We start from the raw sequence: 25,875 nt of genomic DNA, 5'->3' as shown, positions 1-25,875 counted from the left end.
TGTGTGTGTGTGTGTGGGGAACAGGGTCACATCACAGGAGAGTGAACAGTCTGTCAGGAATCATAGCACGTCAGCTGTCTTAACCGCGGCTTGTGTACGGCATCATCACTGTGTCTGTCACGCGACTCTGTTGCCCTTTCAGGCTTGAACTGATGGTAAAACTAACGACATTATTAACTGTCTTGATATTTACTTTGAAAGCTGACGCTCACGATTATGGTGAGGCACGTTACATTTCTGACACGTGCTTGTGGTGTTCGGCCAATCACAATGCACTGGGCCAGCTGGCCAATCAGAGCAGACTGTGCTTGTCAAAGGAGGGGGCTTTGTTGAAAACGACGCGTTTGAGAGAGGCGGGGCATAGAGGACCTACAATAATGTACAGTATTTGAAAAATAATGTGTTTTTTGAACATTAAAGCATGTCAACATATTCTGTTACACCAAATACACAAAATAATGATCTTTAAAATAGCATCATATGACCCCTTTAAAACCATCCAAGGACAGCATCAGGATCAGATCTAGTTCTGCCACCACAGAATGAAGGGACAACAGAATATGTGCTAAAATCAAATGTTCTTTTGATAAAACACTGAAAAGTTTAGAAGAAGCACAGCCGTTTGGCCACACTTCGTTCCCTGAACAACAACCTGTTCAAAATAACACAGTCTGTTCATTATTCAGAGGCACTGCTGGGCCTTGCAAAAAAAAAAAGGAACAACAGATCCGTGCTGACCCTTAGAACGGCAGACTGATTGAAACATATAGGGAGCATGTTCAGTATTACACAATCTGCATTAAATGTGCAGCTCCACAAAGACCAGTGACACGGTACTGACCCCAATAAAACAACAAGGAATCGGGTCACTGACTTTAAAGTATTAGATCCTCTGTTCTTTCATAACGCTGCAAAAAATGCCAGCTGCAGGGGTTCGCGAGCAGATTTGGAAACGTATCTGTCCTGTGGGTGATGCTGAAACTCATTGTGTTTCTCTTAAGGTGCTTCGTAATTTGTGCCAACGCTGCAAAATGCAAGCCCAGTAACTGACCCACTTTACCTGCACGACTCTTTCAGATACGCATTGCTAGGTGTGTGACTGAAATTGAATTTGTTTACTCAATGAAAATCTCCAGTGTGCTGTTAACCAGAGCTCTAGGGCAGATTTATAATATTAGTAGTGAATATTTTATGATACGTTTATGGTGGTTTTGTGTTTTGTCAATTCCAGTAACATGACTAATTGAAAACACAAGTTACACTCGAGGCTGCAAACATAATGCATGTAGCATAAAATCTGATAGCAGGACAAGCACACCTTTTGTGTTTATGACTTTTAAAATGGTCTGGGTTGACGTGAATCATTCCCAACCCTGAAAAAGAAAACTTAGGCCAGGGCTTCACAGTTTCTTCAGTATGAGAGGCTGATGCACCAAACATGTTTGAGTGAAGGAAGTTTCGGTCCCTACCTGGATCGTTGTGCGAATGAGGGACCACAAACACTTGCAGGGGCTCGTCATCCCACTCGTTGGGCTCATAGGTGATCTCAAAGCCTTGCTTCCAAACACCTCCGTCCACATTATCAAAGCTCAGCAAGGAGTACACATCCAGCATCTGTGACCAAACAATCAATTCAGAGATTGTCACAAATGTTATTGCATGGATTCACCCAGATACGTCTCGATCCGCTTCACAATTCCCAAATATCTTTATGAAAACCTCCACTAGGAGACACAAAAATGTGATAAAGACGTTACATTTAGCGATTTTCCACAAAACTAGGCACGTTGTGGACTCCCTGATAAATACTACATCTCATGGCAATTTAATGTAACTGACAGATGACACAGGACCTGTCTTTAGTGTAGGCGTGACAGCCTGAAGCATAACCGCACACCCAATGGAGCCTTAAAGTGCCTGTTCTCTTAGACGTGTTTTGAATAGATGTTTTTTAATAACCTCAAAATATTAAAAACTCAAAGTATCTGAGGATTTACTACAGACAAAGTATTATATAAAAAAAATAGTATTGACTCAAGAGGTAGTGCTCTTAAATGGTTAAATCTGTACCGTTATCCCTTAAAAAGTGAGTGCTAGATGATGGCAAATGTGCTTTAAATCTGATCTAAAATAGGCAGAAACAATTAAACATCCAATATCAGCAGATAAAATCCAAAATGGCCAATACCAATTTTAAAAATGTAAAAAGATTCAAATGAAATAAAAAAATGCTGATAAATATTGTGCATTACTAGGAGAAAATTAAGTGAGTGCTAGGTGGGCAAATGTAATCTGATTCTAAATCTAATATAAAACAGGCAGAAACAATAAAACAACTAATATCATCTGATATTAGTTGCCAATACTGACTGAAAATAAAAGAATACAAAAATAAAAATCTAAAACAGGCAGTTTTAATTATTAAACAATTAAATATACAACTGATAAATATCCAAAATGGCCAATACAGATTTAGATTTTAGGCACGCAAACTATTAAACACAAAACAATATTTATGGCATGGTATGTTATATGCAATTGGTTTTGACCACTGTACAATTTAACAATTTACTCCTGGAGCCATATTGAGATTCTCATATTGCTGGAATGTAACCACAGAGGGCCTTAAAAATGAAGATGCCAAAAGGAAAGTTTGTCAAGACCCAAAATCTAATAGGGCATTAAGATATCTTTAATACTTCTTAAGTTACAGGCACGCAAACTTTGGAGAAAAACGCCTTTTCCCATTTTTGAATGGTCACCATTGGCATATAATGCAACAAAGATTGCAGATTTTACTAATAGAGCTACCAATCTCAGTGTAAAAATAATATAATGATGCTGCCATCTTTCTGAAGTCATTTTCACTCTTCTATAATCTGGCTATGAATCTCGTCTATGAAAATTGTCATTTTGACTCCCCCTCTACAAAATAGTGGATTACTCAGGAAATACACATCCATTACATTTAATATTTTGGCTTTCATCACTATACAAGTTTATCTTTCTTCAGAAAAAATACTGACGAAATCAAACATTTGAGCCGGGGACCTCTGGTTGAGTTGACACCGAGTGGCCCACTAGTCATTACATGAGTAACTGCAAAAGTAACTGTACAAGTTTTAGACTCAAAACTGTGTGATTATTGATGGAATTCTTGGCAAGTATAGCTATAACCACAACAAGTGAATCCCAAAGCCACACTGCAGTCCTCATCCAGATAACAATGCATTAAACTCAAGTCATTCTACACACTTCAGCCCACTGAGACTCTGTTTTGATTATCACCTGTAGGTCAGTTTGGCTCCTGCGGCCCAGTGCGAACTGGCAATCCAGCGGCTTGACGGAGAGAAAGGTGGGCCTGCCATCAAAGGGCAGCACCCAGGAGCCATTGGCGCTACGGAAGGGGAGATGTCCGCTGGGAGAGATGGCCCCCGTGTCGGTGAGCTCCAGCACAGAATCTTTGATGTGGCTGATGATCTGATGGTTCTCCTCCAGGAGCTGCTCCAGCTGCTCAATGCGGTTCTGCAACACCGAAATCTGGCTCTAAAAAGAAGGAGGGGGATGGAGGTGTAATCTATCTAATGCCACAATCTACACATGACTGACCCGAGCGCTCTAGAGGGGACGACACACCAAGGCACACAGGACTGGCATGGCTGACCTGTAACATGTCTACAGTACAGTATCACTAACAAACTGGATTTTATGTAGCAATTCTGAGTAGGGATGTACCAATATCAATATGGTCATTTTTTGTCATGTTATGGCCAAAAACAATTTTGTCTAAATACATTAAAAAAATTACACATATCTGTTTTTCATAAAGAATATTATAATGTTAGGTTGCTTAAATTCACTTCCAAAAATTTAAATAGTTGATTTTAAATGTTATTTTTTTTATGTATTAAGACAAAATAGTTTTTGACAATAGCAGCAAGCAAACAATGACAACAAACCATTTTTGAAAAAAAGAAACATATTTATATATATACATTTATTTGTAACGTATTTACAAATACATTTATTTATATATATTTATATTATTTGCTAAGATGTTCTAGATGTTTTCAAGAGAGATGATATTCTGGTCCTTAGATAGGTCTCAGATTCTTTCTTTAATGTAAATTCACAGGATTTTTTTTCTGCCATTTTATCATCCCCCAGGCAGATCACAAGTCCGATGGCTTAGAAAATGAATAGCACACCTCTCCCCAACATGCTGAACGATTTGAGGTATCATTCAGATCCGTAGTACAAAGGGTGAGGGATGAGTTACATGTACAAACGTAATACTTGGGAGTTTCTTCAAATCCCTTGCCTTAGCCAGTATTACTAATATCAAGTGTCACAGAGGCTTATGATATGAAGCACATAAAACGTGCTAATTCACACACCATCATGTGTCATCACGTACGTAATTTCTAGAAGAACACCAGCACATTTTTCTAATAATTCGTTTTTTGCATTTAAAAAAAGCCTTTGGTTTTGTGGCAGAAAAAAGCCAGAACTCACAGAGAGTTATTCACTAGCTAATTTAGTAGTTAATTAGCTCGAGTCAGAGCCAGAAACGAACTGGTAACATCACTAGCTTTTACACTTGCTAGCCTGAAAAACTAATTTGATAAATGGAGCCATTCAAACAGACCCACACAGCAAAAAATGTAATCCAGGACAAAGGGAATTCATAAAGAGATCGCCGACGACTTACCCTAGGAAAGTTCCCGGCGCTCTGTCTCCTGGCGGGATCGTGCTGGACGCGGTCCAACATCAGGTAGAGAGAGAAGACGGCCACACAGAAGATGGCCCCGCCGCAAACGGTCACCTGCTTCTTCAGTTTCATCCTCCTCTGCTTATCTGACGGATGCTAATGTCCAGGTCAAGAAGAGCGGAGACAAAAGAAGAGATTGTTAACCTGCACAAATGAGTTCTGACGAAGGTTTGTCCCAAAAGTGAAAAAGTGCAGAGTTGCTGGAAGAGACTCAGCATTAAGGATTTTTTAAGCGATGTTTAAAGTCCAACTCTGCTCTCCCATAGAGCTCCAAATTCTAAAGCAGCGGCTCGTGGGATAGGGGAGGGCTAGCAGAGGCGGTGTATATACACAGGGGACGCCTCGATCAGCGGGAACCGTGCAGCAGTCTGTCTTCTGCGACCAAACCACGGCCAATTCCAGCCTCCTTCAAAGTGCCCCTTGTCCTCAACCATTCAAACCGAAGAAAGGAAGGGGGAAAAAGAACAACACAGGTTCTGAACAGCGGGAGCCCAGACAGGGAATCTAATGCCCCTCCGGGAAAGCCGGTCTATGTGTGTGTGTCATTACGGCGAGGACATGTCCTCAACACTTTATCAAACAGCTTCTGACAGGGATGAATCTAATACAGAGGAAGCGTCTCCAGTTTTTGAGCAAGAGTTCATCACTAGGTAATGCTCTCTACTGCTCAGCTTCAGACACGCACTCCAATCTACCGCTTTCTGCGGCTCGCCATACAGAAATAACAAAACAAAATCCAAATAAACATGTGGCCACTCATGAAATACATCAAATGATGTACAATGCCAAATTTGGTTAAATAAAATAGTATTAAAAAGTTATATTAGGGTGAATCAAAACCCAAAAACTGAACGAAGCATTAGGGTTGCAAAAAGGTGGAAAATTGCCAGTAAATTTCGGAAATATTCCAGAAATTTTGGAAACGTTCCAGGATTTTTGGAATATTCCAGGGATTTTTGGAAAGTTTCCTGAAATTTTCCATTCCTTTGCAACCCTACGAAACATAATATATATATATATATATGTATATGTATATAAAACAATATTACAGCATTTTTAAAGAAATCATAATTTATAGTACAATATAAACATAACAAAATCTTTATTTATTATATACAGTTTTTACTTTTGTTTAAACAATGTTGCTATTAATTGTTGTTATTAACTGAAAACTACAATTATTAAACATAATTTTCATTAATTGCAATAAAGCTATGAAATACATCAAATGATGTACAATGCCAAATTTGGTTAAATAAAATAGTATTAAAAAGTTATATTAGGGTGAATCAAAACCCAAAAACTGAACGAAGCATTAGGGTTGCAAAAAGGTGGAAAATTGCCAGTAAATTTCGGAAATATTCCAGAAATTTTGGAAACGTTCCAGGATTTTTGGAATATTCCAGGGATTTTTGGAAAGTTTCCTGAAATTTTCCATTCCTTTGCAACCCTACGAAACATAATATATATATATATATGTATATGTATATGTATATGTATATGTATATAAAACAATATTACAGCATTTTTAAAGAAATCATAATTTATAGTACAATATAAACATAACAAAATCTTTATTTATTATATACAGTTTTTAATTTTGTTTAAACAATGTTGCTATTAATTGTTGTTATTAACTGAAAACTACAATTATTAAACATAATTTTCATTAATTGCAATAAAGCTGAAATAAAATATATAAACTTGGCCTGGCCACTAACTGAAATAAAATAAAGTTACAATTTTAAGTACTAAAATAACTTAAACTAAAATGAAATAAATTTATTAAAAAACAAAACTAATCAAAATCACAAAAGCTCATAATGAAATGACTAAAACTAAATTTAAACTGAAAACTTTAAATTTAAAAATAAAAGCTAATTTAAAATATTAATAAATACTATTGCTAGTACATAATACTAAAACACTGTTTAAACAATGCTTGGACATTTCTAATTGTACCGTTTTGTCATTTTTGACTTGAAAATGTGCAAAGTCTTTGCTATATCATGAGTCATGATGTCGCAACCAGCACATCAACACCCCCCAACTGTCTTTAAAGGTGTCATATGATGCGATTTCAAGTTTTCCTTTCTCTTTGGAGTGTTACAAGCTGATTGTGCAGAGATAAGATCCCTAAAGTTGCAAAGACTAAAGTCTCAAAACCAAAGAGATATTCTTTATCAAAGTTAAGACTCTGCCACACCCCCCTAAAACGGTCTCGTTCTAACACGCCCCCACATATCTACCTCACTATGTGGAAATATTTGCATAATGCCGCCCAAATGTGCACACAAAGACAGAAGGCGTGGTTTCAGTAACCGCAGTTAGTGTTGAAGCAGCATGTCAGGGAGACGCTGTGTGTTTCTAGGCGAAAGCAAAAGCACTTTATTTGGCCTTCCGAAAGTAGATGCATTTAGAACTCTTTAAGATTACTTACAACAGAACAGCAATGCATTTTATGGATGACCGTTTCGTGAACCTAGGAGAGGAGGTAATTCTGACTTTGCTATGACAATCTGGCGCTTCTGAATCAGCTACTGTTTTGTTATTAGTTTAAGTATTTGCTATTGACTGTTCAAATGTGGAGTTTTGCGCATCGTGTGTGTGTGTGTGTGCGCGCGAGCGAGCGAGAGAGAGAGGGGGGGGGTGTGTCACATCACAAACACATACCAGCTTCATCACTGTGTCTGTCACGCGACTCTGTTCCCCTTTCGGGCTCTGTCTTTACACTTATTTTGAACGCTGACGCGATTATGGTAAGGAGCGTTACATTTCCGACGAGTGCTTGCGGTGTTCGGCCAATCACAATGCACTGGGTCAGCTGGCCAATCAGAGCAGACTGCGCTTGTCGGAAGGAGGGACTTTGTAGAAAACGAAGCGTTTGAGAGAGGCGGGGCATAGAGGACCTACAATAATGTACAGTATTTGAAAAAGAATGTGTTTTTTGAACATTAAAGCATGTCAACATATTCTGTTACACCAAATACACCAAATAATGATCTTTAAAAAAGCATCATATGACCCCTTTAACACAAAGTGTGTGTTCTCTCACTTACAGAGTTGAGTGTAGTCCTTCACAGGGCAGCGGTCACTCCTGTCTGAGTCGGCTGAGGAGCCATCGCAACGAATGCAGGTTTCCACGGAGCAGAGAAACGACCAGAGCAGAATAAGAACGACCTGGCTCAGTCAGTACGCCCCCTCTTGCTTAAGCCTTTTTTTTCTTCCCAGCTTGGCTGATGGGTCTTCTCAGACACTGATGATGCAGATCTGCTTGTGCGCTACGCTTTTAATGTCATAATGTATCCAACAAAGTCTCTAGTCTTAATATTTGGGGGCCGAACGCGAGCAATGTCCCTTTTCTGCAGTCAAGACTGACTGACCTTGATTCTGAATGATTCTGGATTATCGAGTCCTACAGCAGGAGGCAATTCTGGGAAGTGCACAAACTGTGCCAACTTTGACAATGGAAGGTGGCGTCTCGCATACAAGATCCAAATAGCGGGTTGGCCTGGATTTGCCTGTAAAAACAAGCAGGTGTTCTATTTCCCTTGTCTCCCAAATCTAATACGAAGTTAATCCCGTCAGCTTCCAGTCAGGCAGTGTCTTAGCGCTCTCCAGAAGGATTTGGGATTAGGCCTTTCGTCCAGCACTGGTAAACAGCTCAACCAATCACACGTCCAAAATGGAGAGGTTCCAGGAATGGCTACATAAAACTGAGAAGGCTACAAAAGGGAATCTTAATGGAACAGCTCTTGATGGAAGATAGTAAACCCAGTTTTACAAAACTAATGAATAGGGCTGGTTTGAAGGTCTTTCTTCCATGTTTCCTATTTTGAAGCCTCAGAAACGGAGAGCCAAGCACCTGTGAAAACAAACAATCTCAGTGAACCGGTGCAGTTGAATGGTTTTCCCTCATACTACACGTGGAACACAACCAACACATGCATCTACTAAAGCATTAATCGAGACAATGGCAGCCAATTAATAAATCAATTATTATTAATATAAAGGGGGTGGGCGATATAGCAAAAATATCATTTCACGATTTTATCTTGATACTTTGTCATGTTGGTTTTACTATTTTGCTAGTTGTCTGAACAGTACAGCCAAACCAATTTCTCTATTTTAAAAAACCAAGTCTTACAAGGTAACAAAATATAAAAATTATATTTAATTTTAGGTCAAATATTTTAGGCAGATATTTAGGTCAAAGTGGGTGAAGATAAAAATATTTGTCATCATTTTATTATTTATCATTTGTTATTAAAAAATAAGAACAAAGATGCACATTACAAATACACATAATATACAAATAAAACAAAGTGCTTTGTCTTTCAGGACGACCTGGTGTATTTAGCATTCAAGAAACTGATTGAACAAATATAAAAATAAAGCACTATATATACATCACTGTATAAATTATACATTGATTCTTATTAAAACAACTGTATTAAAGTTCTTCAGTCAAGAGCAGTGAGTAATTTTACTCTTTGTGTTTTGTTGTTTTATTAACATTAAAGGGATAGTTCACCCAAAAAAAGTTATTTTGTAGAATGTGTATATATATTCATAATTATATATAAATATATATTACATATATTTCTTAAATATATACACGTATGTGTGTGTGTGCGCATTTAGATATACATTTAAATATACGCAGTACACACACATACAGTATATTATGTAAACAAATCACGATTAATCGATTTGCCAGCACTAATGTTTCTATATTTTGAATGAATATTCATTAGATTTGCTATATCTCAGTAATCATCTCAGCTGTACAGCTTATTTGCCTTTAAATTGTTCATCCAACACTATCGGCATTGGCATCAGCTATTGAAAATCTCACACTGGTCAAACACAAACTGTGAAAACTGGATTTAAGCAACAGGCAAAGGACTGTAGATTTATGATATCCGCTTTTGCCCATAAAAAAAAATACATTCATATTTAAACAAAAATAAAATAAAGTATATTGCACCGGAGACTGAAAGAATCACAACAACCAATGACTGTTTGAAAAATAAAAAAAATTGTTTAAACATACAGATATATTGCGAAAACAACTACAAGCAAGGAAAGTGATCAGTGTGTTAAACTACAGCAGCCTGATCTCGCCCTGAAAGTAAGATCTCACCATGACTGCACTTAGAACTGTTTACCTACTTTCCAGAAATATGCCTGAAATAATGGCCTCTTCTTGAGTGGGAAGGTTATCAGCACTGATATCAGAGCCTTTAAGCACATAGTTCATCATTAAACCCGCTTGTTGCCATAGACTAACAAACCCACTGATGTCCACTGCAAGCCTATATCTGCACACATGGAGGCAAGTTCCTCGTTTAACGCGTTAGATCCGATCTATGCCCCTCTAACTGACATTCCGGCTCAAGATCAGACATATATAAGAGTTTATCAGCTAGATCCGCAGGTTAGATCGCGTACTATGCGAGTGCAGCATGTAAATACCTTGGCTCTGGTCTATCCTTCAATACAAGCGCGCGATCAAGCTACAGAAAACACCTCTCTTGCGTTTAAAATCATTATACTGCACTTCTAGCGTTTTTTGAAACGGCTGACCTGTTAGTGGCATGGCTTTTAAACGAGAAAGCAGTCACGGGACATGAAATATTTACCCGTTATTTCCTCCTGAAAGACGTCTGTGGTCCTATGCGAGAGAGCTTGAGAACGGAGCAGAGCATTGTGGGAAGTGAAGTTTTGTGCGGGCTGAGGCGCACTGGCTTCTGATTGGGTAGAATACTGTGGGGGTTAGTACACGTTAAACGGTGCAAATATACAATCACGAAATGCATTTTTAATCTGGCAGAATCACTCTGGACCCCTCACATCCAGCACACTCCCTCTTTGAACTGTTGCCATCTGGTCGACGCTACAGAGCTCTGAGCACCAGAACGACCAGACACAGGAACAGTTTCTTCCCTCAGGCCATCCATCTCATGAACACTTGACAATAACTGTGGAACACACACTATTTATTCACTCATACACTTATTTATCTAACACACATACTCAGTCTACACCTCAAATTTGCACATAATATACAGTACCTGTACATACAAAAACTGTCTATTGTAATATACCTGCACACACAACTGTCAATTTATATATTTTTATTCCTTATTGACTTGTTCTATTTTTTATTATCTGTGTTTTTTTGTTCTGTCACTATCATTCTGTTACACTGTGGAAGCTTCTGTCATGAAAACAAATTCCTCGTATGTGTAAACATACCTGGCAATAAAAACTCATTCTGATTTCTTCTGACATCTTTAGTAAATCCTTCTCAGTGTGCTTTTATTTTTGAAAGTCAATTCTGTATAAACAGGTACATAAAATTAATATCTAGAAATCTAGAACAAGATATGTAGAAATGGAAAACCTTCTTTAAGCAGAGGGAAGGGCAGATATTACTGTTTTATTGTATTGCCGCTGTCAGTACAACGGAATTCAAATGAATAGATTCCTATGTTAGATGTGGCTGGACATATTTGGTCAAGACGCGCAAATGAGGCGGAGTTTAGTCGAGAAGTCAAGGCTGGGCTCATGAATATTAATGACGCAACTAGACGCTCGACCAGTAGAATTCGGCGGCGTCATCATCGCGAGTCGAAAGCAGGAAGCGTAGAGTCGAGAGAACAGAGTGAACAGAAAAACTGCACATTTTGAGAGCACCTGGGAATATTTTTTTTAACGTATTTAAAACAAGCAAAAACAATTTAGATTGTATTCAAACCCCTGAAAAAAAACAAAAAATCTGAAAAACGGTGTGAAAGTTGAGTTGTATGTATGGTTACCATGCAACTTCACCATAGTTACTGTCACAGCTCTATACACATGTTACGATGCCTGTATATGATGCTACACATAATGCAATATGCTTGTATGTATGTATTTTGCAAACACATTTCACATAATTCAGTTTCAACACTTTTTGTGGACGGACTTTATTTTTAAATGCATTTTCACATTGCAATACAGTTGCACAACTGTACCTGCAAATTCAGTAGCCCCAGTCATGTTGCAATAAAATATCTATTCTATATAGTGTCAGTTCTATTCTATCTCCACATGTAATGTGTTTTTATCGATATGTAGGTGTCCCAGGACTCCCTCTACGCTGAGGGAGGAAGGAAACAACCATTTTAAAGCCGGTGATGTGCAACAAGCTCTCAGCTGCCACACCAAAGCTCTAAAGATCAGCGCCTGTCAATCCGAGAGTGCAGTTCTGTACCACAACCGAGCAGCATGCTATCTTAAACTTGAAGACTGTACCAAAGCTGAGGCAGGTGCCACCAAAGGTAAAAATGACATCTGGTGTGTCACCTTCATCACCAACATCATGTTCATCACTCTAACCGAGACATGTTTCCCGTTCTCAAGCTTTGGACGTAGCTCAAGGTGACGTCAAGGCCCGAATAAAGCTTTCCAGGACCTGCTTAGACAGCTAGGAGCACAGATCCAGCTGAAGGTAGGCTATGAATGGTGCCTGCAAAGGAGAGCATCACTATTACTTTTTATGATCTGAAAATGAAGTCATTTTTGTGTTTATATATAGGCAGCACAGCTCTCCTCCACAGACTCACGAGTTCAACAGATGTTCAAACTCCTTCTGGACAGTTCAGCTCCGATTTCAGACAGACAGAAGGTGGGGAAGGCCACCTTTAAACTTATAATAACTTTTAACATACAGTCTTTGAGATGTTCTCTGTGTGTCATTGTGTTTTAATCAGGTTGCTCAGAACCTGGTGGTGCTTTCACGGGAGGACGCAGGCGCTGAGCAGATCTTCAGGAATGATGGAGTCAAACTCCTCCAGAATCTTCTTGATTCCCAGCTGGAGGAACTGATCCTTTCTGCTCTCAGAACTCTGGTTGGCCTGTGCACCGGACACCAGTCAAGGGTGAGTAACTTCCCTTCACAGTCAAGTTTATTATTTGAACCCAAAGGTATCATATATGAAGCTTCTCAATTTATGCATATTGTTTTGTTTGTAGACCATGGCCATTGTGAACGAGGTGGGCATGGACAGGTTGTGCAGCGTCATGGCTTCAGCAAGAAGTCTCTTTCAGCATGCCATCTGCTCCAGGTGATGTTCGAGGCTCTTACGGAGGGCATGAAGAAAGAGATAAGAGGAAAAGATGAGGCCATACTGCCAGGTGAGACGCCGACCTTCACTTTGAGAGCTCATTTCAGCGACCTACCCATTGCCCATGACAAGACCAGAAATAATTTCCAGCAGAGAATTTCTGTTCTACTCCTTTAAGACTGGGTTATGTCACTTTAAAGACTAAAATAAGTGTTTATGGCCACAGGTTTGTTATAGTTAACTAAAACTACTGACTTGAAATAAAATAAACAATAAATGAAATTCAATAAAATATAAAAACCTTTTTATTTCAGCTTGTTACCAAGGCTTAACTTAACTTGCTGTGTGTCATTGTGTTTTAATCAGGTTGCTCAGAACCTGGTGGTGCTTTCACGGGAGGACGCAGGCGCTGAGCAGATCTTCAGGAATGATGGAGTCAAACTCCTCCAGAATCTTCTTGATTCCCAGCTGGAGGAACTGATCCTTTCTGCTCTCAGAACTCTGGTTGGCCTGTGCACCGGACACCAGTCAAGGGTGAGTAACTTCCCTTCACAGTCAAGTTTATTATTTGAACCCAAAGGTATCATATATGAAGCTTCTCAATTTATGCATATTGTTTTGTTTGTAGACCATGGCCATTGTGAACGAGGTGGGCATGGACAGGTTGTGCAGCGTCATGGCTTCAGCAAGAAGTCTCTTTCAGCATGCCATCTGCTCCAGGTGATGTTCGAGGCTCTTACGGAGGGAATGAAGAAAGAGATAAGAGGAAAAGATGAGGCCATACTGCCAGGTGAGACGCCGACCTTCACTTTGAGAGCTCATTTCAGCGACCTACTTTAAGCCCATGACAAGACCAGAAATAATTTCCAGCAGAGAATTTCTGTTCTACTCCTTTAAGACTGGGTTATGTCACTTTAAAGACTAAAATAAGTGTTTATGGCCACAGGTTTGTTATAGTTAACTAAAACTACTGACTTGAAATAAAATAAACAATAAATGAAATTCAATAAAATATAAAAACCTTTTTATTTCAGCTTGTTACCAAGGCTTAACTTAACTTGATGTACTTAATAAAAATGAATAGAAACTACATAGACACACACACATATATATATATATATATATATAAAAACTACTAAAAATGACAAAAACGCACAACAGTATTACTAAAATTTAAACTAATATTAAAATGAAAATGGAAAATCGCTAAATAAACCCCATTTGGAGGATCAGGACCCCGAAACGAATCAAACAGATTTTGTGTCACCTTGAAGAGGTTTATTTTATGAAAATGACTGAATGCATGAATAAATAAAACTATAAATATATTAATCATCTAAATATCAGTGAAATAGTGATGAAATATTGATTTGAGATTTTTGTTTTTATTGTATTATATGAGAAGAAACAGCGATATGAAAAATAATGATATGAGAAACTTGCACAGCTATGCAATCGGAAAGCAAAACTGAAAAATTCACAGCAGAATTCCACGATTAACCAATTAGAATTCAGTATTCCAGAATGCCCTGTAATATTTTTCTCTTTTTTTTCATATTTCCTCCAGTCTGCAAACTTCAAAGTGTTTTTAAAACATAATATAAAACATAAAACTACAAGTATAATTGTAGGAAATTGCTGTAATGACATATTACATATTAATAACATATTATTGCCCTTTTGTTGGTTTTGATTGCTTCTGTTGTCCTCATTTGTAATTCGCTTTGGATAAAAGTGTCTGCTAAATGACTAAATGTAAATGTAATAACACATCCATTGATATTGGTGTCTTCTTGAGTCATAAATATGAAATATAATTGAAGCTGCATCAATTTTGAAAATGCTTTGTATGTATTGCAGAACCCTCCCGTGAGTTGCACTCCATGTTGCATCATCTAATTGGCATGCTTCCTGCATCCAGCGTGTCTGGCGCCGGACGTGACAGCGCCATCAACCTGCTAGTCAAACAGGTGCCGCGAAAATCCTTGAAAAAACCCAGACAACTCTCTCACCCTGTGGGTCATCGACCAGGGTACGTTTGACCGGCTTTCATCTGCTCTCATTTGAGATTTAGTAGACATGTGTAGACATCACTGATGTTAAAAATCCTTTGACACCTGAACAGGTCATTTGATGTTTTGTTTTTGACTTTTCTTTAGGGCTGAAGAAGATTCTAGAAGTAGCAGGAACTGTACCCGAGGTCGAGGGTGGGCCGCCGCTCACAGACAACTCTCCTATGAGCTGCTCCGTTCTACTTAATAAGCTTTATGATGACCTGAAGAGCGATAAAGAGAGGGAAAACTTCAACAAGCTCTGTGAGCAATATGTCCAGTAAGTTATACACAGGCAGAATTGTGAGAGACAATCTCAAAATTGTGAGGAGAAAGTCTGAATCGTGAGATAAAAAGTCACAGTTACCTTCCATAGTTATTGCATGGTAGAAAAACAGTTACATTTTGATTTTTTTCTACAGGCATCACTTTGGCAGCTCAGATATGGAGAGTACACTACGAGCGATACAGACGGTCTCTGTTCTGCTGCAGGGTCCCAGTGATGTGGGAAACCGCACCCTGGAGCTGAGCGGCATCATGGATGCTGTCATTTCCCTTTGTGCCTCTGAAAACATCATTCACCAGCAGGTGGCATTGGAGGGGTCATTCATGCCGCTGGCAAAGCCAAGAGAGCGTCCTTCATCACAGTCAATGGCCCGGCTCTGCTGAAAGACCTGTACAAGAAGAGCGAAAATGACCGGATACGTGTGCGAGCTCTGGTGGTGAGTGTTCAGACTAAAAGACATCTACATTTCGAGAGATGTATCTTTTGTTTTCCTGAATTCTATATGTTTCCCATGTGTTTTGTAGGGGTTGTGCAAACTTGGCTCCGCTGGAGGCACAGATTTCAGCATGAAGCAGTTTGCAGAAGGTTCAACTCTCAAACTCGCCAAGCAGTGCAGGAAGTAAGTTTTGAGCTTTGCTAATAGCGTTTTGCGAGGGCAACCACTCATTTTCCCTCAGCAGTGTAAAAAATCTAGTTTAGACGCTCCTGTCCTTTAAGACAAGGGTTTTCATTCTGATGTCAGGGGGCTGAGGAAAAAAGTTTTTTTTAGGAGATCTCAAAGTTAACATATTAACTTAAGATATTCATATGTTTAAAGAAATATTTTTTATCTATAATAAAAATATATTTTTATTAATGTATTATTTTTTGTTATTTTATGAATATTATGTAAGAAATTATTTTGATTTCATGTATTATTTGTAGTTATTATTTTATGAATATTATGTAATAAATTGTTTTTATTTATTAATGTATTAATTTATTTTTAGTTAAATATTTACTAAATAAATTAATAAAATATGAATAAATCTTAAATATGAATAAGTTATTTTTAAATTATTTAATGTATTAATTTATATATCAATTTTTAATGTGTATTATTATCATTATTATTTAATTATATTTCTATACATTTTTGAAAATAAATATTATTTTGTATATTATAAATATACACACAGTGTGTATATATATATAATATTTTATATATTGATATTACATTAAATTGAAAATATAAAAGAAAACAAAATATAAGATTATGTAATGTCTATAATAAATCTTTATAATATCAATATAAAATGTCTTGTAGACATGAAACTACACACATTATTTACTCATCAAAATATATCGTATCGTATCACAACATATTTTAAGACGGAGGTCTCTCAGAAGGGGATCATCATATTTGGGGAGTTTTAATTAATCAAAGGCTAAGATTCTGCTCATGTTCAGCTGTTATTCATATGCAGTACCAGTAGCATTTCAACTTAAGCAGCTGTCTTCATTTTACCCTTTAAATTTTTTTGCAGCTGCAGCAAAAGCAATTTTTGAATGGTTGTGCATATGTAAAACAGAGAGAAGCTCTTTAGAGAAGCAGAACGATCTATAATTGCAAAGGTGTTCGTGCAGGTGACCTTCAGCTGTCTCTCTTTCCCAGGTGGCTCTGCAACGAAGCTCTTCCCCCAACATCCCGGCGATGGGCTATCGAGGGTCTGGCCTACCTCACACTGGATGCCGATGTGAAAGGTATTGCCTTTCTCACATGCTAATCACTGGCACCTATGCATCTCCCTCATGTTCTCATTTTCTTTGCATGTTTCTTTGCTCTTGCTATGATGTTGAGAAGCCAGACCCTCAGATGGTGGAACTAGCTAAATATGCTAAACAGCACGTACCTGAGGAGCATCCAAAGGTAATTATCACAAATATGATGAACATGTTCACAGAAAATTAACATGCTGTTTAGGTAATCATTTAAAACCTGTATCACTTTTTATTTTCTGAAGAACACAAAAGATGATGTTTAGTAGAGTGTTCACGCTGCTCTTTTCCATCTAATGAAAGCATACAGTGAACAGCAGTGTTGGGCAGTGTAACGCAGTTACTTTTGACAATAACTAATACAGTAACGCATTACTTTTTAAATAAATTAACTCCGTTACCGTTACCATATGGTGCGTTGTCCCTTACTTTTTTAAATTAATTAATTTTGGCTGAAGTGTAGCCTACAGCCTAACCTGTTTACAGCAGCGACGCATTGTAGGATTGGTGGATGCCAACCACTGTAAACACGAAGACGCACTGTGGGCGTGTTTCCGTTTATTCAAGTATGTGCGGCAGTCATGGCGAGTCAAGGCGAGAGCAAGACGAGTTTCTCAAAGTGGATATATGCTCATTATTTCACTTTAGTTGAGCGTAAAGACAAAAACCTTTTAGTCAAATGTAAGCTGTGTCTTTCTGGTTCGAAGGTCCTATCTACTGCGATAAACAGCAACTCCAATCTGTCGAAGCACCTCCAGAAAGTACATGCCTCGACGAAGCTAGAAGCTAACCCGGTGTCGGTGGACACACTCGAAGTGAGTCAAGCCCCTCCAGCCAAACAACAGCGACTAGATTTTAACCGGACTGTTAGCCAGGGTCAGGGACAGATCAACAAAGCTATTGCACGGTATGTTGTTGAAAACATGCAGCCTGTCTCTACTGTGGAGTCGCCGGCTTTCAGGCAGCTCGTTAGCATGATAACATGTTCAGGCAGCACACAGCAAATGGGACGAAAAACTTTTTCCAACTACTTGGATAAAGAATATTCAAAAATGGAAAGTGAGCTGAAGACAACATTTGAGGGGCTAGACTACATCGCGACCACTGCAGACATTTGGTCTGTCCACAACAAAAGCTTCCTAGGCATGACAGCCCACTGGATAAATACCGCTACTCTTCAACGCCAGAAAGCTGCGTTGGCCTGTAAAAGGATCAAAGGTAGACACACGTATGATGTCATTGCTGCTGAGATCGATCACATTCATTCATTATATAGACTGTCAACGAAAGTTACAGCTATGGTTACTGATAACGGCTCTAACTTTGTAAAAGCCTTCCAAATGTATCTATCTATAGGTCAAAAATCACATAGTGGTGTACAGCTTTCATAGAAGGAATCTTTCACTCATTCTAATATCTGTGTCACTGTGGGGTTTTTTTTGCAGGCAATCAAAACACGATTTGCATCCGTCTTGGAAAGCAACGATGCAATACTGGCAGCTGTCACACTTCCTATGTTCAAACTGCGATGGTTGAGAGACCAGAGGAAGAAAGAGATGGTCAAAGGAATGCTGGCAGCAGAGTGTCACAAGCTCATCCCTCGCCCTGGCCCTGTTCAGCAAGCAGCCAAGATGCCTGTGTCTCCGACAACACCAGACTCAAGCTCCTATAATGTGCAGGACTTTTTCTGTTTTGAGGAGGCTGATGATACCTTCAGCACTGTGGAAACTGAAGTAATGACCTACTTGAGAACAGCCGAAACAGGGATGGAGATTCTTAAACAATTTCCCACAATAAAGGAAATTTCTCTGAAGAAAAATGCAGCTACTCCATCCAGTGCACCTGTTGAGAGACTTTTCAGCCTGGGAAGTCTGGTACTGTCTCCAAAGAGGAACAAGCTGTCTGACCAAAGGTTTGAGAGACTTCTTCTCATGCGGTACAACCACTGGTTTGAAGGGTAAAACTCAACTTAAACGTTCATTCGGGTCCTTGCTAGTAAGCACCTTTTGTTGTTTCAAATAAATAAGCACACATTTGTTATTAAAAATATTTGTTTGTTAAAAATAATGGTTAGTTTAGTAGCCACAGTGACATTTCTGTTATATCTTACAACACTAATTTTATGCATTATAGAATGCATTATGTTGTATTGCTAGGAAAAATGCTGTTTTTTTTTGTTTGTTTGTTTGTTTTTACATTTTTATGGACATATACAACAGCAGATTTTGCACTTTGAATACACACAGCTTACTTTACATAAGTTGGTGACATGCAACTCTTACTTTGTAGTTAGGTTGAAAATTGCTCATAGATTTCATTTTTAAACAGCATTTATATTTTGTATGTTTTTTTTTTTATGCATATCATTTATGGTTGTCAATAATAGCAGTGTTTTGGTGCTGAGTTTCTTGAAGTTGATTCTGAATAATTCAAATTGCTTTCATTTATTTATTTCAAAATGTTTTGTGTTATGTTGTACATTGTTGATAGTTTTCATACTTAAGCTGTGAAAGGAACATTAAGGGCTCAACACAACAGCTTTTATGATGCAGAAGCCACTTTAGTTTTTGATTCTGAATATATTATTCAGCTTGTTTTGTTATTTATTTCAGAAATCCTTGTGATATATTCAGTTTGTGCTGGTCTGACTTAAATACAATAGTGTTTAAAAATTACTTTCTGTTTAAGTCAGTTTTGTGTTTGTATAGACCATAACGCATAAAAGGGCATTAATGGGAACATTAAAGAACGTTCTTTAAAAAAGTAACTAAAAAGTTACTTTTAACAGTAATGCATTACTTTTTGGTGTAAGTAATCAACAAAGTAATTGAGTTACTTTTTGAATGAAGTAACTAGTAACTGTAACTAGTTACTATTTCTTAGTAACTAGCACAACACTGGTGAACAGGGGCCATCGAGCTCCAAAAATCACAAGAAATGTAGTCCATACGACCTATTTGCAATATTCCATGTCTTCTGAAGCCATACTTTAGTTTAGAGTGCAAACGGACCAAATATTAAATAATTAATTGCTCTTTTCTATCTCTTTTTTGTTATAGAAAAAAGAAAATCACAGGGGTTTTGAAACAACACGAGGGTGAATAAATGGCCAAATGTTTATATTACACTGACTACAGTAATGTCTCATCTTGTTTTCATGTAGGATGCCCAATCATTTGTAGAGAAGAGGGTGGTGAAGCTCTTGGAGGCCGGGGTGGTGTCAGCGTTGTGAAACAAGAGAGTCCTGCCCTCACAGAGGCCTGCAGAGAGTGTATCACCAGGTCTGCTTTCAGTTTGATCATGTCTAGAAATATTCTGTCCACTATGAAGCACACTCAATTTGAAAAATTCTGGCCAAATTCAAAGGCTGCCACTGTAAAAGTAATTTATTTGCACTCCAGTTTTGGCCCTTTCCCACTGCTGGCACCACTACTGTCTCAAATTCAGATTAAGCCTTGGATCAATTTGTTCCATCAGGGGAGATTGTTTGAAAATGGATTTCAGTGTGCAGAATGGTTATTCTCCATCCAAGGAAATGGCCCCTTTATCAGATGAAATAAGCGTCTCTTTTCCTCTTCCTGACAGGGTGATTTTGGCTCTGGTGGAGAGACAGGAGGACAAATTTTTATGGACATATACAACAGCAGATTTTGCACTTTGAATACACACAGCTTACTTTACATAAGTTGGTGACATGCAACTCTTACTTTGTAGTTAGGTTGAAAATTGCTCATAGATTTCATTTTTAAACAGCATTTATATTTTTTGTTTTTTTTTAATGCATATCATTTATGGTTGTCAATAATAGCAGTGTTTTGGTGCTGAGTTTCTTGAAGTTGATTCTGAATAATTCAAATTGCTTTCATTTATTTATTTCAAAATGTTTTGTGTTATGTTGTACATTGTTGATAGTTTTCATACTTAAGCTGTGAAAGGAACATTAAGGGCTCAACACAACAGCTTTTATGATGCAGAAGCCACTTTAGTTTTTGATTCTGAATATATTATTCAGCTTGTTTTGTTATTTATTTCAGAAATCCTTGTGATATATTCAGTTTGTGCTGGTCTGACTTAAATACAATAGTGTTTAAAAATTACTTTCTGTTTAAGTCAGTTTTGTGTTTGTATAGACCATAACGCATAAAAGGGCATTAATGGGAACATTAAAGAACGTTCTTTAAAAAAGTAACTAAAAAGTTACTTTTAACAGTAATGCATTACATTTTGGTGTAAGTAATCAACAAAGTAATTGAGTTACTTTTTGAATGAAGTAACTAGTAACTGTAACTAGTTACTATTTCTTAGTAACTAGCACAACACTGGTGAACAGGGGCCATCGAGCTCCAAAAATCACAAGAAATGTAGTCCATACGACCTATTTGCAATATTCCATGTCTTCTGAAGCCATACTTTAGTTTAGAGTGCAAACGGACCAAATATTAAATAATTAATTGCTCTTTTCTATCTCTTTTTTGTTATAGAAAAAAGAAAATCACAGGGGTTTTGAAACAACACGAGGGTGAATAAATGGCCAAATGTTTATATTACACTGACTACAGTAATGTCTCATCTTGTTTTCATGTAGGATGCCCAATCGTTTGTAGAGAAGAGGGTGGTGAAGCTCTTGGAGGCCGGGGTGGTGTCAGCGTTGGTTTGTATGGTGAAACAAGAGAGTCCTGCCCTCACAGAGGCCTGCAGAGAGTGTATCACCAGGTCTGCTTTCAGTTTGATCATGTCTAGAAATATTCTGTCCACTATGAAGCACACTCAATTTGAAAAATTCTGGCCAAATTCAAAGGCTGCCACTGTAAAAGTAATTTATTTGCACTCCAGTTTTGGCCCTTTCCCACTGCTGGCACCACTACTGTCTCAAATTCAGATTAAGCCTTGGATCAATTTGTTCCATCAGGGGAGATTGTTTGAAAATGGATTTCAGTGTGCAGAATGGTTATTCTCCATCCAAGGAAATGGCCCCTTTATCAGATGAAATAAGCGTCTCTTTTCCTCTTCCTGACAGGGTGATTTTGGCTCTGGTGGAGAGACAGGAGGACAGAGGGTTAGTTGTGGCACAAGGAGGAGGAAAAGTACGTATATTCTGTCATCTCGCCTGTTGAGTTTTAGATCCTGCCAGGACCAGAATGAGAACATTTTACACTATTATGTTAATATACACTACCATTCAAACGTTTGTGGTCGGTAAGATTATTTAATGGTTTTGAAAGAAGTCTCTTACGCTCACCAAGACTGCATTTATTTGATCAAAATACAGTAAAAACTATTACAATTTAAAATAACTTTTCCATTTTAATACATAAATGTAATTTATTTTCAGCAAATTTTCAGTCTGCATACTAACCTTGTCACAGCATTTATATATTGTTGCTCTTTTGTTAGTTTGATTGCTTCTATTGTCATCGTTTGTTAGTCGCACTGGATAAAAGCATCTGCTAAATGTCTTAAGTGTCAGTTTTGATCATTTTAATGCATCCTTGCTGTTTCTTTCAAAAAATCAGAAACCTTAATGACGCCTTGCTACCACTAGTTTCTGAGAGCACAGATAGGGGTCAAATCAAAGCAAGATCACCATCACATCCAACCCTGAGATTGCAATACGACCTATTTGCAATATTCCATGTCTTCTGAAGCCATACTTTAGTTTAGAGTGCAAACGGACCAAATATTAAATAATTAATTGCTCTTTTCTATCTCTTTTTTGTTATAGAAAAAAGAAAATCACAGGGGTTTTGAAACAACACGAGGGTGAATAAATGGCCAAATGTTTATATTACACTGACTACAGTAATGTCTCATCTTGTTTTCATGTAGGATGCCCAATCATTTGTAGAGAAGAGGGTGGTGAAGCTCTTGGAGGCCGGGGTGGTGTCAGCGTTGTGAAACAAGAGAGTCCTGCCCTCACAGAGGCCTGCAGAGAGTGTATCACCAGGTCTGCTTTCAGTTTGATCATGTCTAGAAATATTCTGTCCACTATGAAGCACACTCAATTTGAAAAATTCTGGCCAAATTCAAAGGCTGCCACTGTAAAAGTAATTTATTTGCACTCCAGTTTTGGCCCTTTCCCACTGCTGGCACCACTACTGTCTCAAATTCAGATTAAGCCTTGGATCAATTTGTTCCATCAGGGGAGATTGTTTGAAAATGGATTTCAGTGTGCAGAATGGTTATTCTCCATCCAAGGAAATGGCCCCTTTATCAGATGAAATAAGCGTCTCTTTTCCTCTTCCTGACAGGGTGATTTTGGCTCTGGTGGAGAGACAGGAGGACAGAGGGTTAGTTGTGGCACAAGGAGGAGGAAAAGTACGTATATTCTGTCATCTCGCCTGTTGAGTTTTAGATCCTGCCAGGACCAGAATGAGAACATTTTACACTATTATGTTAATATACACTACCATTCAAACGTTTGTGGTCGGTAAGATTATTTAATGGTTTTGAAAGAAGTCTCTTACGCTCACCAAGACTGCATTTATTTGATCAAAATACAGTAAAAACTAATATTGTGAAATATTATTACAATTTAAAGTAACTTTTCCATTTTAATACATAAATGTAATTTATTTTCAGCAAATTTTCAGTCTTCATACTAACCTTGTCACAGCATTTATATATTGTTGCTCTTTTGTTAGTTTGATTGCTTCTATTGTCATCGTTTGTTAGTCGCACTGGATAAAAGCATCTGCTAAATGTCTTAAGTGTCAGTTTTGATCATTTTAATGCATCCTTGCTGTTTCTTTCAAAAAATCAGAAACCTTAATGACGCCTTGCTACCACTAGTTTCTGAGAGCACAGATAGAGGTAAAATCAAAGCAAGATCACCATCACATCCAACCCTGAGATTGCATTTCCAGGCGAGAGGGTATGTCAGCACCTTATTTCACCCTTCTCACTGTTTGCAATCAGGAATTGAATGTCTAATGTCATGATTTGTGTGATTGTGTAGGTCTATGAGGTGGTGAGACCCTTGGTCAGTCTTTTGGCGCTTGACTGCACGATGCTGCAGAACTTTGAGGCTCTGATGGCCCTCACCAACCTGGCTGGCATCAGTGAGAGACTCCGGTTAGCTAGCACCAACTAAAACATATTTAATCATGAATTTCACGCAATACTTCACCCAAAAATGAAAATTGGCTAAAAATGTACTAAGCCCCAGGCCATCCAAGATGTAGATGAGTTTGTTTTATCATTGCATCACTTGCTCACCTATGGATCCTCTGCAGTGAATGGGTGCCGTCAGAATGAGAGTCCAAACAGCTGATAAAAACATCACAATAATCCACACCACTCCAGTCCATCAGTTAATGTCTTGTGAAGTGAAAAGCTGCATGTTTGTAAGAAACAAATACATCAAGACATGTTTAACTTAAAACCATTGCTTCTGGCTAAAATATGAGTCCTCTATCCATAATATTGCTTTCTCCACTGAATTTAAATGGAAACTGCCATAATGATGAATTTGTTTATTACAAGCACACCGCTTTTCGTTCACAGAAACTGATATAAGATGTTACAGTCTCTGTGAGCTCGTCCAGATCGGTGGCAGCAGCTTCAAAGACGCTCCAATCAGTGAGGTCAAAACAAGCTTGTAAATCCTGCTCTGCTTCATTAGTCCATCTTTTTACAGTCCTTAAAATCAGTTCTGATGAAGAAACAAACTCATCTATATCTTGGAAGACCAGAGAGTGAGTGAATTTTCAGCAAATTTTCATTTTAGGTAAACTATTACATTATGCCACAGAACAACCCAACCATCAAAACCACATTTCAATCCCACAGGCAGAAGATCATTAAGGAGAAAGCCGTGCCTAAAATAGAGGGCTACATGTTTGAGGATCACGACATGGTCCGTGCTGCTGCCACGGAGTGTATGTGCAATCTTGCCTTAAGCACTGAGGTTCGTCACATGACAGTATGCCGTTTTAGACCTGATTTTGCTCTAAATCCTTTCTGAAAAAGAATGCTTTAGTGGTTTTCTTTGATGCATCAGGTGCAGAAGTTTTATCTGGCTACAGACAGTGACCGTCTCAAGTTGCTGGTGCTCTACAGTGGTGAAGATGATGAGCGACTGAGGAAGGCCGCGTCAGGCACGCTGGCCGTGCTGACCAGAGAGATGCCCGAGCTGTGTACATGTATTCCTGGCACAGTGAGTACCCATTTGAGTCTTACAAGATTAAGAAATTCTCACATTCTTTATCTAAGTCTGCTTACTTTTCTGTAGACAAGCCACTGGCTGGAGATCTTCCAGGCTCTGCTGCTCAGCGAAAATCAGGACCTGCGGCATCGTGGCGTGGTTATCGTAATGAACCTCATGCAGGCCGACAAAAGTCTAGCTGAGAAACTGGGTTGAGCCTTATGTCCGCTATGAATAAAAACATAGCACACATTTCATACTGTCTACAGAGACCAAATATTTATCCACTTCCATTTCATTATGTGCACTCAGTTTATTTTACATGCACATTCCAAGATATACGATTATTCATTCCCCTTAGATGTGTGATGAGCACACATCGAAAGTATTGATCTGATGTTATTTATGCCTTGGCACATTTCTTTGTTATCACCTCACCATGTATATTCAGGTCTTAATTGTTGAATGTGAAATTATGTATTCTGATTTTATATAAACACTAGTTTTGTTTCAAGTTTGGTGGTCTTGTTTTTATTCTTGTTTTTTTTTGCAACTACCAAGCATTTAAAAAAATAAAAAATAAATAAATTTTTAGCACCTTTGCCTCTTACATGAGAATTGGTGTGCATGTTTCAAATGTTTTTCTAGTGACGTTTTGCTCATATATTACACCTACTATTTCATTTTTCATATAGGTGAAATCCTTCATTTTTTAATTTTGTGATATTGCTGATAATTGAGGGGTTTCTAAA

General features: G+C 38.0%; 1 protein-coding gene and 1 pseudogene across 7 annotated transcripts in view; one reads left to right on the top strand and one right to left on the bottom strand.

Moving 5' to 3' along the window:
• Positions 1 to 10,474, bottom strand: part of LOC107564609 (alpha-mannosidase 2x-like) — a 26,060-nt gene extending 15,586 nt beyond the window's left edge. For 4 of the 7 annotated variants that reach the window (XM_016249731.1, XM_016249734.1, XM_016249736.1 and 1 more), the window contains exons 1-5: positions 10,417 to 10,474; positions 7,831 to 8,636; positions 4,712 to 4,867; positions 3,289 to 3,546; positions 1,470 to 1,614 (exon numbers count right to left, since the gene is read on the bottom strand). In XM_016249731.1, coding sequence (XP_016105217.1) covers positions 1,470 to 1,614; positions 3,289 to 3,546; positions 4,712 to 4,843 — 535 coding nt within the window. In that variant the 5' untranslated portion in view covers positions 4,844 to 4,867; positions 7,831 to 8,636; positions 10,417 to 10,474. Of the gene's footprint in view, positions 1 to 1,469; positions 1,615 to 3,288; positions 3,547 to 4,711; positions 4,868 to 7,830; positions 8,637 to 10,249; positions 10,267 to 10,360; positions 10,378 to 10,416 lie in introns of those variants that run through there. The other 3 variants (XM_016249735.1, XM_016249732.1, XM_016249733.1) reach the window with 3 other exon arrangements.
• Positions 10,475 to 12,280: 1,806 nt separating this feature from the next.
• On the top strand, positions 12,281 to 25,615 carry LOC107564616 (protein unc-45 homolog A-like; annotated as a pseudogene).
• Positions 25,616 to 25,875: the final 260 nt, after the last annotated feature.

Source organism: Sinocyclocheilus grahami, unplaced genomic scaffold (genome assembly GCF_001515645.1).
Source record: "Sinocyclocheilus grahami isolate Dianchi unplaced genomic scaffold, SAMN03320097.WGS_v1.1 scaffold950.1, whole genome shotgun sequence".
Lineage (NCBI taxonomy): Eukaryota > Metazoa > Chordata > Actinopteri > Cypriniformes > Cyprinidae > Sinocyclocheilus > Sinocyclocheilus grahami.
The sequence above is the reverse complement of the archived record's forward strand: the minus strand, read 5'-3'. Positions and strand labels throughout refer to the sequence as shown.